Here is a 13,171-nt window from a genome sequence, read left to right as displayed (position 1 = left end):
GAATTCCAACTGAAACCTAGCCAGTGGGCAACCTTCTTGAAAATGACTACACATCCATGTCTAAGGGTGAGAAATCATTTATGACAAATAAAGCTCATGAAAAATTCTAATTTCATTCATGTTACTACAAGTATACCTTCATGCTTTAAAAAAAAAAATGTGGGCTGGTAACATTTTTCTACCTTCCTTGCAGTGTAGAGTTAAACATGTGCCCTTACCTCTCCTCCAGTGCACGGGAAAGGATTGGAGTATCTAGAAGTGCAAATAGCTCCTTTCTTGACAACATCATCTTCCAGGCCAAACGTCGCCGAGCAGTTAGTTGCAAAGTACTTGTAAGGCATCCATGTCTTCCCAAAGTCCTGGGACCGGTCCAGCACCATGGCTGCTGGCCTGGGGGACTTAAACACCATGATTAGATGAGTGAAGTAGAATTCAGCTTCCAAGTCCAACTGGATCTTTTCTCTGTGCACATCCTCAGCAGACTGCCACCACGTGCGAGGAAACCTGAAGGATGAGTCTGCCATGGCAGCTGGCAGGTGAGCCAGGTGAGGCTGGGCAGCATTGCATTTGTCACATTTGGGCTGCTGACAAGTCAGATCAGTGTTCTCACTGTAGAAGCAGTACAGTTCAGTGGCGTTCTGACCACAGGTGGTGTCTGCCCAGAGTTTTCTCCCTAAAGCCAAATTGCCCATCTGAGGGTTACAGGCTTTTTCACAGCGGGAACTCCGTCCAGCCACTCCGTTCAGTCCTAGAGAAGGGAAAGCATATGTTATTCAAGACATACCCATCTGGAAAGCTCTTCTGTCCACCTAGTCCATCTTCAACAGTCAGGTTATCCCCATAGAGCCCAAGACTGTCAGTAAAGAGGATATTTTACCAAATTTGAGCATGAAGACTGTTCCGCATTTATACTATTTGTATATGCAAGTGTATGAATGTGCACGTGTGTGTCTGCAAGTGTGTTTCATGTTTGGATGTAAAATTCACACAAAAGAAAATAAAATCACTTCCGTTTACTAAAGTGCGAGAGGAAGGAAAGTGGAAACACTAGGGTAGAAATAGCGGGCCTAACCTTTTCTTGCTTTCTGAATAGCCTCTATATTTAAAATACACTCATTTGTTTTGGAAGTCATGACATAAATAATACCCAAAATCAATAACAGTTTTAAGATCACTCAATTTAGTCTTTAAAATATAATTTGAGCCCTTAGTATTACCTAACATATTTATGAGAACCCATTAAAGAGGAAATGTAGAATTCTACTATATTTTTAAGATAAAAACAATTTCCTGGGAAAAGTAATATGCGATAGTTAATCAAAATACAATGGGATTGCATTTAGGGAGGCAAAGCTAGGGACTATTAGAGCTCAGATGTGCAATTGTGCAATATCTATTTTTAATATTAGGTAAATGAGACTAAGAAAAATCCCTCTAAACTGCCATATGATAGAAAAGTTTCTTTTACATGCGCTCTGCCTCTCCAGTGCTTCTATCTATGACAGGTTATGTAGTAGTTACCTGTTTGCTTAACAGGAGAATGTTTACAGTCTGGCAGCCACTAATAGCACCTTTAAACATTATCTGTGAACTGAAACACCTTCTTAAAGAAACATACACTTCCACTCAAACAAAGGCCCAACAGCCCTTAATGTTTCAAAATTACTTAAAATGATCAACATTATCCCCCTGTCAACGTCCTGAGTAGATAATGTAATCCTTTAATTTGGGCTTGTCATTTTAATTATCAATACCTTAAGCAAAATTATCTATTTTAAAATTTGAAACAGAGAGGGAAAGAAGGAAAAGGAAGTCAAACCCCAAATTCCAGCAAATTGAATGTTGCTGCCTCTTAAGAGAGAACACCTCTGAAAGGTTACCACTGTACAGCTAGAGAAGCCAAATGACAGCTTAGACTGAAAAAGAGATATTTCACACACTCATTAACTATCATGAACCTCACATAGCCTTTGCAGCTAAAGGAAGGGGCTTCCGTAGTATATTTTTAAATGTCAAATACAAGTGTGCAAAATGCCTGGACTCTGCCACTTTTCTGATTAGCTGGTGCAACAGTTGCTTGTGGCCAGGACCTCCCAAACACACAGTGTGCTATGACTCACCCGTAAAGCATTTCAGAGAAAATCATATACTGCCTGTACAAGTATTTTTGACTTGAAACACTTGCCTTGTGATATTTATTTACAACCTCTTAATTGCCTGCATGTTTTTGCCATAATATGGTTTGAAAAGGGAAAGGTTTATTAAAGTTCATTCTGTGGCTGGGGAAGCATACATAAAGTGCAGGCAGGGGTGCATATTAGCAGAATTAAAATAAAAGCTTAGACTTTCCCATGCTCCTTGGGGAAAGTACTGGGAATTTTAGATGCCGCCCAAACCAAGCCGAAGTTCAGAAAAGTTTGGAGCCAGATAAATAATCAGTGGACAGCATATCAAAGATATCTAAAGCGTACCAAGGATGCTCCTAAGAATCTTACTGATTTGGGATGCAGTTTCTAAAGCCTGGCTTTTACTTCGTGCCAGGGTCTCTGGGGGCGGAAGGGAAGAAGCTGAGGGAAGGGAGAAGTGAAGTGTGCCAATGCTCTCTCTCCATCAGTCCATCCCTGCAGCCCACACTCCCCTTTCTGGAGCAAAAGTGAGATGCGTTTGAGAGACCAGCTCATCAAAGATCCCTCACTTTCTTTCCTCCTTCCACCCTGAACTGCACTTACGCCTAACTGGAGACCAGGTGCCCTACAAGAGGGAGGAAGAGGAGCAGAAGCGGTCCGAATTGAGAAATGGCAAGCTAGAAACCGTGGCCAAGGGCAGCCCAAGGAAGCCTGAATGGGAGTGGGAGGGAGAGCGCATCTGACGGCTCCTCCGCCAGCCGTCCAGTTACCGAGACAGGAAGCAGACCCGCCTCCGACCTCCTGCGGAGCCTCGGCCAGGGTACCAATTCTCCAAGGGCGGCTAGCCAGCTCCGTGAAACCCGGGGAGATCACCACCTATCGTCCCAACCCGGGGTCTCACAGAGTTCCAGCCACTGCCCCGGTGAGGGGGCACTCACCTCGCCCCAGGTGTTCCTACCTGGCTCCCTAGTACCCAGCATGAGGTCGGGGACGACGGCAGTCGCTCTCAACAAGAGAGCGGCCCAGGCCCACGCGCGCCCAGGGTCGCTGGGCCACCCCTCCCCATCATTCCTCAGGCCATGAAGGGCCGGGGGATGGCGAGCTTGGTCCTTTGTTCCCTGACGAAGTGGAGAGGCAGTTTTTTACAAGCCCTAACCGAGAAAGAAACCAAGGTCGCGATATCTCCGACAGGGCGCACCCAGGATATCGGGTTATTCAAGGGCATGTGTATCGCAGTTGCAAAAAAAAATCAATAGTATTTTAAACTGCGGAGACCCGGGGAAGGAGGCGGAACATGGCCACTCATTTCATCCTTGGGAGCTGAGCTCGGCGCTCTCAGCCAGCACTCCCCTGCACCCCCGAGTCCCAAGGAGGGGAACAGAAGAAGCGAGGGAAGGGGGGTGGGGGCCCGGCAGCGTCACCACCCACCTGCGGCCAACGCGGAGCAGCCCCAGAGCAGCAGCAGCCGCGCGCAGCTCCCCATGGCCGGGAGGAGCCGGGAGGACCCGAGCCGGGCGGGTGCGAGAGGGAGCCGAGCCCTCGCGGCTGTGGGATGAAGCGCCAACAGTCCTCGGGAGGAATCGGGGCTCTTTATTTCCTCCTCCTCCTCCTGGGGCGCCAGGCTCGGTCAGTGGGCGCCGGCGGCGGGGAGCTGCGGGCTGAGGCCGCTCCGGGCGGCGGGATGACCCTCGCGCACCGGCCTGGAGGGGCCCGGGCACCGCGGGGGCGGCGGGAGCCCCGGGACCATAGCCGGCCTGGCCGCGCTGCCCCGTGGAGCAGTCCTGAGGGCTCCTCCGCCGCAAGCCCGGGGCTCGGCGCCCGCAGCAGCCGCTGAACTTTGCGAGACCTTTCACTTCCCGGCCGCCGCCGCCGCCACCGCCTCCTGGGCGTCCTCCTCCGCTTTTACCACCTCCTCTTGCTGCCGCGTCTCGGTCCCGTCCTTCTCCATGGGCAGTTCCATGGGATGCATTTTTATTGCACCGGCACCGCGGCGCTCCGGTGCCAGCCCTCCTCCCCTCGCACCTCCACCCCTTCCTCCCGCCCGCCCCCAGCGTTCGCTTGACAGCCCCGGCTCAGTCGCCCGCGCGGTCAGGTCGCCGCTGCCGCGCGGGGAGGAATCCCCTCGCCCTCCCGGCTGCCCCAGCTGCCTCGCTGCCAGCCCGACCCGCCCGCCTCAGCCCCCGCGCGCGCCCATCACCTCGGCCCTCAGCTTCCCTCGTGCCACTCCTGGCTCTGGCCCTACCTCCCCCTGCGTGACCCCACCCCACCCCCCCGCCCCGGTGCCCTCCAGCACCCACAGGCCTCCTCTGGAAGCAGTCTCCCACCTTCTCCCAGAACATTCCAGAGAGCAGTTGACTCCCTCTTGTTCAGGTCAGGGCACGCCAAGGGGCTTAAAAAACCGCGAAACAGGCTAGCGCCTACTTCCCACATCCCCCAGCAGACACAAGCCCTCCCTCTTCTCCCGCCATCCCTTCTCCCGGAGGCTCAGAACCCAGGCATGGAACCCCTCGCCCAGCCAGGGTCACGGGCAAGGGGGAGCGCAGTGACTGGAGGGGCATTCGCCGCTTCGCTGCCGGCTTTCGGGGACAGAGGAGGGCATTTGGCGCAGCAGCCAATGCTGACTTTCTCCGAGGTGTGTCGGTTTTGATGTGAAAGGTGTTCCTTACTTCGAGGTGCCAGGAGAGTCACAGCATTACTTGGTGCGCAGTTTAGGAACATCCCTTCTAGGGGCAGGGGCACGACAAACAAAACCTCTTTGGTCCTTCCGAGCACTCTCACTCCAGTTGTGCTGCAAAACAATAATGTTGTGAAACAACTCATGAGGAACAGTTTAGTAGCAACTACAAGCAGATAATTGTGGACAGGATTGCTCAGGGCGGCCGCTTATGGAAGACGATTACGTAGCCTTGAGTCTGGGACTTTTGCAAGTTCGGTGAAAATAGAAGTCTATGTACACATCCAGGGAAATTGGCAAAAGTTAAGCACAAAGCAGCTTTTTTATTGCGGTGTTCATTTTGTGCTTTTTAATGCTTTCCAGAAAACTCCTTTACAGATACCATTCAGTTGTGTGTGTTACTGATGATAACAATTCAGAGCTTTGGAACACATGTAGATATTATTTATGACTCCGCCAAGGAATATATAAGAAGTTTATGTCTCCCAGGAGGGACTGGGATGAGGTTGGCATCCATTTGGGAGAAATTAAAATTATTCTGGCCAACACTGGGAAGTGGAAAAGGTATGGGACAACAATTTATATATAAACACTTTGGAAAATAAACTCTCGGAATTTTCAGATATTGGCAGTGTTGGGGATTTCTTCGTGTCTTAGAGACAGACTCCCGATGGAGTCAGTGAAACACCTCTCCAGGTTATTCTTCTTACCAAATAAATAAGAAATTATAATAAAGGCTCTTAGCACCAATATTAACCTAATGACCAACGCAAACTTTAAAAAAAGAAAGAAAATGTCCATTTATTATTAACTTCTGATTCTACTATACTGAGGCAGAACTACGCCATTTTCATTACAGGTTTCAGGGGCATTACAATCTGTACCAATCCTGCCTTGATGATACACTTCCTTGATTGCTCTGTAACTGGTTCCTATTTCCTATAACAAGACACTAAGTTACTTCATGGTCAAGAAGTCTTTTATACTGAGTCTATACAAAACATTATTATGTTTTTCTTTTATTCTTAACTGAGAAAACCTGCCAGATGTATAGTAAATTTTCATTAAATGTTTTTGACTGAGTTAAGTTAAAACTTGCTATATACTAAGATCAGGGATTAAAAAGAAAACCAGGAGTTCCCATCGTGACGCAGTGGTTAACGAATCAGACTAGGAACTATGAGGTTGCAGGTTCGATCCCTGGCCTTGCTCAGTGGGTTAAAGATCCGGCATTGCGGTGAGCTGTGGTGTAGGTCGCAGATGCGGCTCAGGTCCTGAGTTGCTTTGGCTGTGGCGTAGGCCATCGGCTGCAGCTCCGATTCGACCCCTAGCCTGGGAACCTCCATATACTTCAGGTGTGGCCCTAAAAAAAGGAAGGAAAAAAAAAAAGAATTAGTAGGACCCTTAGTAAACCTATGGAATTTCAATATCAAGTTTCCAGAAACCGTATATTTGACCAATTAAATCTAGAATACTCCTGAGAACTTGAAAGTAAGTTTAAAAAAAAAAAGCATTCGAGAACTAAAATAGATGGCCAAAAGTCCATATGCACCAAAGAGCTTATTCATGGGAGAGCTCTTTATTTCTTCCACTTAAATTATTCATTTGGTGTTGATAAGTTTGGTTAAGCTATTATCTTCGATCATAGCATATTATATGTAACAAAGTAGAGTGAAGCAGTATCCTGTTAAAACAGGGAATGAGTTGAGGAGGCAATCTGATAATAAGAAGGATGGTAGAACTAAAAAGTAGCCGAAATGGGAATTCCCCACTGTGTCGCAATGGGTTAAGAATCCGACTGAAGCTCCGGTTGCTACAGAGGCACAGGTTGGATCCCAAGCCTAGTTCAGTGGGTTAAAGGATCCAGTGTTGCCAGGCTGCAGCTTGGATTCAACCCCTGGCCTGGGAAATCCCAGATACTGAAGGTGTGGCCAAAAAATTAAAGAGAAAAAAAAAAAAAGAAAGTAGCTGTGATCATCAAACCCCCCACAGTAATCTGAGGCCTTTTAGTTTGAAGGCAAAGCCCCAAATGGCTGCAAAGCTGTCACTCTAACTTAGTGCCGTAAGGTTTCTAATGTATTGTGGGATATTTGGCATCAGAAGGATCTTTGGGGTCTTTGAAGCCAACTTCTCACCCCATCAGGGATCCCCTCCACAAAAATCTCTGTCCAATGGCCATTCTGTTTCTGTTCTAGAAATCTCTGTAAACAAAACCCTCGAAAACAGCCCCTTTCATTTTTGCTACTATTTTGTTTAACTGTGACGTCTCTCTTAAAATTCTGCCTTAAGGTTCTATGTTTATAGTTTAGTTGTCTGCTCTGCAACAGCACAGAATAGGTCCAACTTCTTTTCCAATAGGTATTTGAAAATTTGAAGTCATTTTATTGCTCCTCCTAACTATTTTCGTCTCCAAATGTTTGTTTAATTGTCCATGTAGCATGATTTCCAAACCTTTAACCATCCTAATCACTCCTTTTCAGATATACTACAGTTTTTCAATGTTGATCTTTTACTGTGCACCTAGAACTCAATTCCAGGTTTGTCTAGAATTGGTGGAGAATAAAACTTAGGCGGAGGGCTTATATTTCTATAACTTAAAAATGTATTAGAAACTTTATAATGTCAGCTGATATTATAATTAAAGCAAACTAAAATCTCCTTTTTATATATCAGTGTCTTAAAAAGTAAAGGTAAAATATATTTTGTATAACCAGAAGGAAAGAGTTCCATTAAAATACATTGCAGATAGCAACCATTCAAAAAACATTAAAGAAAAAAAAAATCAACAAATTCAAATTGCTAAATTTGAAACATGGTTAGAAATCTTTCAAGGAACCTGTTAGTCCTGAATGGGCTAAGTATCTATTTTCCGAAAAAATAATCACTTCTGCGGAAAATTTGATTCTTCAACAACACCGTATATATCAGTGTTACTGTGCATTTCCAAGGAGAGGAGGGACTTCGAATGAGTGATATTTTTAGAATACCAACTATCTTTCCTTCATGGAACTATCAACATTCACTTATCCTGGAAGCATCAATGTGTGGGAAGGAACAGGAATAGTTTTGCACATTTTCAGAGAGAGAAAGTGATATGAATGAGGTAAATGCCAAATTTAGATCATCCAATAAATATACACTGGAGATAGGACAGGGGTTTCCAGATTTTGTTTTGTTTTATTTTAATCACTGTTTATCCATCAATTTTCTGTGAGGACAGTCTTACCTCTTTTTGAATAAGAAGACTATTCAGAGAAAATGAAATGGAGGAATTGTTATCATTGCCATTATCCTATATTTTGTTCTGTGCCCTTTGAATGCCCTTTAAAACCATCATCTTGGGAATTTCCTCACGCTTTCATCTAAGCCTTCTGCCACTGGCACTATGTTTCTTATTTCATCTGCTCCCTGGCTACAGTTGCTCATTCCTAGGAAAATACATGTGCTTTTCTAGGAAGGTAAGCAGTACTTTTCTTTAAAAAAAAAAAAATGCACGCATGGTCTCTCCTATTCAAATTAATTATATAGATTCTGGAAAATTCAAACAAGAATAGTTCTTTTACTACAAAGATAGCTACTCTGGACAGCACTATACTGACACAAATTCTAAAGACTTACTCTTCAAAATAGCTCTTAGCTAAAATTTTCTATATATATATATATATATATATATAGCTATTTCTATATATATAGATAGCTATTTATGACATTAATGAAAAGAACCTTGGAGGCAAATAGCTACTTTTTAAAATGTAGGGAAATAAATAAAGAAACAGTTACCAAAAAGCCTCATGAGAATGCGAGGACAGCAAGAAGAGTAATTCCTTTTATTTATTTATATCTTTTATATTGTAGTTTAGTAATTGGAAGCATGAACTATGGGATCTGACTACCCAGATTTGAAGCCTGGCTTTTCCACCTGCTAGCTGTGTGGCTGTGGGCAAGGTATGTAACTTCCTGGTGCAACTATTTCTTTTTCTTCCATATGGGAATAATAACAGTATCTAATTAATAAGGTTATTATAAATGTTAAATGAGTTAATATTAACTCATTTAGGAAGTGGTAGAAAAAAGCAAGACACATAGGAGGTGCTTTGTTTCGTTAAATATATAAAATAGTAAAATTCAAATCCATCAAGTACATACAATTTCATTTGACCTGCCTTCAAATTCCATCTTCAAGTTATATGTGGATATTTAGTAGGCAGAAACTAAGTCATTGCCATGGCTTAATTGTAAATGCTATTTAGCTATATAAAAGGCATCACACAGGAGAGGACAGTGTGAAGCACCGTATCTTTTCTAGCCAGAGGGAGCTGGAGCAGCTAAAATTTACCAGGCACCATGTCGAGGATTTTATAATTCTCACAGAAACTCTCTAAGGTTAGACTGTCAGCCCCTTGATGAGAAAATTGAAGTTCAGAGACATTAAAATCCCTGAGCCAAGGTCACATAGCTAAGTAAACTGACACAGCAGGATTTGAACTCCAGTGTGTCTGACTTGAAGCACTGTATTCTTTCCATCTACTCGTTCAAGAGAGGTGGCAGAGCAAGGCAGTTAAAGAAGGGATTCAAAACGAGACTGTCATTTCCTCACAGGTAAAAACGCTTGTAGAATGTTTTCTACCTTAGCAATTACACGTACCAAAAAAAAAGGAGTTCCAGCTGTGGCTCAGGAAATGACTCTGACTTGCATCCACGAGGACACAGTTTCAATCCCTGGCCTTGTTAAGGATCTGGCATCACCGTGAGCTGTGGTGTAGGTCGCAGATGTGACTAGGATCCTGTGTTGCTGTGGCTGTGGTGCAGACCGACAGCTGTAGCTCTGATTCGACCCCTAGCCTGGAACCCTCCATATGCCCAAGGTGTGGCCCCAAAAAGCCAAAAAAAAAAAAAAAAGGGACAAAAAAAAAGCCAATCACAGTTTAACCCAAGGAACGGTGGATTTCAATACCTTGTTTGTTTCTAAATGTCTCTTGTGAGCTTCAGGGCTTTCGATGGACAGCTGCTCTCAGACATCTCAAATTCAGTACATGTAAAGTGAAACTCACTCTCCCCCCCCGCCCCCCAGCATGTACTCCTCCTATGTTTCCTATCTTGGTAGAGGTTACAACGGTCAGGGTGCTGAATCAATGCAAAATGAGTAGTATTTTCCAAACTTCTGCAGAATACGCATGCTCAGTGACATATACTAAGTGTTCTGAGGACGCAGTGTTCTGTAGTCAAATGATATCAATGTTAGGTTAAACACAGCTAAATAGGACTTCTCAGAATGTCTAATATGCTTTAAGAAAAGGGACATAATATCATATTAGCTCGGATTGCATTCAGTTGCATGGACGCAACTCAGTAACTTAACCAAATGAGACTGATTTTCTTCCCGTAACAAGAAGACACAAGATAATCCAAACAAGGACAGCTGCTCGAGGACGTCATCAGGACCTGCATGGTTTTCTTCTTCATGGTCATAGCACGGCTGTTCTGCCTCCGGGACTTGTACCCTCTTTCTAGGCAAGAGGAATGGAAAAAGAGAACAGGAAAAAAGATATGGCCGCTGAGTCTTTTTTTTTTTTTTTTTTTTTAATTTAATGGCCACACCTGCAATATATGGAAATTCCCAGGCTAGGGGTCAAATCGGAGCTGCAGTTGCCTGCCTACACCACAACCACAGCAACACCAGATCCACGCCAGATCTGGGACCTACACTGCATTTTGCGGCAGTGCCAGATCCTTACCCCACTGAGCGAGGCTGGGGATCAACCACATCCTCATGGATACTAGTCGGGTTCTTAACCACCTGAGCAACAACTGGAACTCCCTCCAGCTGAGTCTTAAAAAGCTTTCCCAGCAGCCTCACCCATCTTTGTATATCTAATTATCCTGAACTGTGATATTCGGCCTCTCTAGACCATGAAGTCTGAGGAAGTGAATATTTTAACGGGGCATACTGCCACCCTTAAAAAAAATCAGGCTTCGGAGTTAGTTGCTTCCCTATTGTTCCGTCGATGTTGTTCATTATCCTCAATTATGGATAGTTTTTTCTTTATGTGTTGAGTGGGGGAAGAAACAGGAGGCAAAATTGTATTTATGCCTTTAGTTATAACTATGGCAAGCATACATATGAAAAAAGGCATGGAATATATCAAAATATTACAGATGATTGTTTCTCTAGCTTCCAAACTTTCAGCAATACCATGTAATTATTATGATCACATTAAAAAAATTATGACAACTTAAGGCAGAATATGATAAAGCAGTGCCTGAGTAGTGACATATAAATACGTGAGTAGCAACAGGTGGAACACTATGGGCTCAGGAAGTTAGAAGGGCTACATGGAGGATGTGGACATAGTTGAACTCTAGCAATTGGACTGGCTCGGATGGATGTGGTGGCCAGTGTGCATGAATTTCACTTGTAATGGTGGGGGGTAAACATACTGAAGTGCCTCCTGGGAGAGTGAGCAGAGTCTCTTAGGAGAGGGAAAAAGTCAGCTAGGACCAAACAGTTAATGCTTTGGTGAGTCCAGCTGATCTGCGTTGCCAAGGTACATGATTGCAGCTGTTACTGTCTAGATGAGGCATAAGGCTAGAAAAGAGTAAACCAAAAAGAAGGATTAAGAGCTACCTTTTGAGATGACATGGATATAAACCAAGATGGTGATAGGGAAAATGAAAAGAGAGAGAGGGATTAAAGAAAGAAAGAAACAAACAAAAATCCAAGGAATTGACAGGATTTTGTAATTGATCAAGGGATGGACAAAAGATGGGAAAAGGTAGAATGACTTGGTGGCTCTGAATCTGGTTAGTTGAAAAAAAATGGTAGTTTCTTTTTTCGAGACTAGGAGAATCAGGACATTTCGTTGGTTTTAGGAGATGGGGCAATAGGAGATGGCCTTGAACAGCCTGAATTAGAAAGCAGAGCACTCAAGTGTCCAGATACAGGTTTAGAAATCAATCACATTAAGACACGGTTGAACCAATAAGCAACAAACAATAAATTGAAATCCCCAAGAGAAGTGCACAATTTTAAGAATATTTACCATCAGCATTGCAGCTACCTAATTCATAATTAACATGATAAAACATTAACACAGGAAGAGACTTTGGGAGTTATTAGGCCAACCTCCTTTTTTGACATGACAAAACCGAGGTCCACTGAAATTGTACATTTAAAACCTATTATTCCATAGGCCCCAGTCTACTCAAGGGAGTACAGCTAGTTAGGACTAGTGACTAAATTGGAATTGAACCTTCTTTGTGCCCAGGACTCCCAAATCAGCCTTGCAGGGCACAAAGGTTCTACTCAATTTCCTTCTAGCTCTTTGACTTAAAATCAAAGAAACTATTACCCAAATATTAGAAAGCCAACTTTAAAAAGTCCATAATATCCTAAAGCAGCAATTTGATTTAAAAACTTTGTCTATAAGCGGGATTTCAAGACAAATAATATAGGACAACGCATTCAAGCTGCTAGTTAAGCTAGGTATGCTTCTCGTTCGTTTCACCTGTAGATCTTAATCCTGACCTTGGGCTGCGATTTCAAGCACAAGCGCTTTTCTGAATGTTCTTATTTCAAATCTCACAAGATTACCGTGCAATTTAGAGGGCAAATCTATGACACAGTTTGCTTTAACCCTAAAATTTAGTATAATGGGCCTCATTGTAAAAGAGTGATTCAGTAACCAGGAACATCAGAGACCCTCATTAAATAATGTTGAAACATAATACCATCCTCAGAGCTCAAGGTAACAGCTTCAAGACATTACTACATTTCAAAAGCCTGTACCTGAGTGGTAAAAGAAATCCGAAGACCACGGCCCCTCAAGGTTGCAATAAAACTAATTTATGTTCTGCCGTATTCAAAATAGCACCTCCACTGTTCTCCTTTAAACCTTCTCTATTATAAATGCTACTCACAGAAATACTGCCTATTAAGCTTGAGGAGTAAAGGCCCTAATGCCAAAGTTAATACAAAATAATATGAAAATAGTCATTGCTCTGGTAAAGCCAAAGCACTTTTTCACGCACGCAGTTAGTCTCTCTACTATAACTATAGAAGATTCCTTTATCATAAGGGAATAATACCTCATTTTCCCACTTTCTTCTTTCCTTCAGGAATGTCTGATTGAGTGCGAGTTTTATTACAAACTGAAAAGAAGGAAGGAACCCTTTTTAAAATGATTAATTATTAGAGTTCCTGTTGAGGCTTAGCAAGTTAAGAATCCAACTAGTATCCCTAAGGATGCTGGTTCGATCCCTGACCTCGCTCAGTGGGCATAAATTGCTACACACTGCAGCGTAGGTCACAGATGCGGCTTGGATCCAGTGTTGCTGTGGCTGTGGCTGTGGGGTAGGCTGGCAGCTGCAGCTT

The 13,171-nt window shown here is 43.7% G+C and overlaps 1 protein-coding gene across 3 annotated transcripts in view; it reads right to left on the bottom strand.

Annotated features, from left to right (window-relative positions):
* Nucleotides 1-4,495, bottom strand: part of NTN4 (netrin 4) — a 112,902-nt gene extending 108,407 nt beyond the window's left edge. Inside the window, exons 1-2 of one of the 3 annotated variants that reach the window (XM_047788243.1) lie at nucleotides 4,451-4,495; nucleotides 219-748 (exon numbers count right to left, since the gene is read on the bottom strand). In XM_047788243.1, coding sequence (XP_047644199.1) covers nucleotides 219-692 — 474 coding nt within the window. In that variant the 5' untranslated portion in view covers nucleotides 693-748; nucleotides 4,451-4,495. Of the gene's footprint in view, nucleotides 1-218; nucleotides 749-3,554; nucleotides 3,688-4,323; nucleotides 4,344-4,450 lie in introns of those variants that run through there. The other 2 variants (XM_047788245.1, XM_047788244.1) reach the window with 2 other exon arrangements.
* Nucleotides 4,496-13,171: the final 8,676 nt, after the last annotated feature.

Source organism: Phacochoerus africanus, chromosome 7 (genome assembly GCF_016906955.1).
Source record: "Phacochoerus africanus isolate WHEZ1 chromosome 7, ROS_Pafr_v1, whole genome shotgun sequence".
In the NCBI taxonomy this organism is placed as follows: Eukaryota; Metazoa; Chordata; class Mammalia; order Artiodactyla; family Suidae; genus Phacochoerus; species Phacochoerus africanus.
The sequence above is the reverse complement of the archived record's forward strand: the minus strand, read 5'-3'. Positions and strand labels throughout refer to the sequence as shown.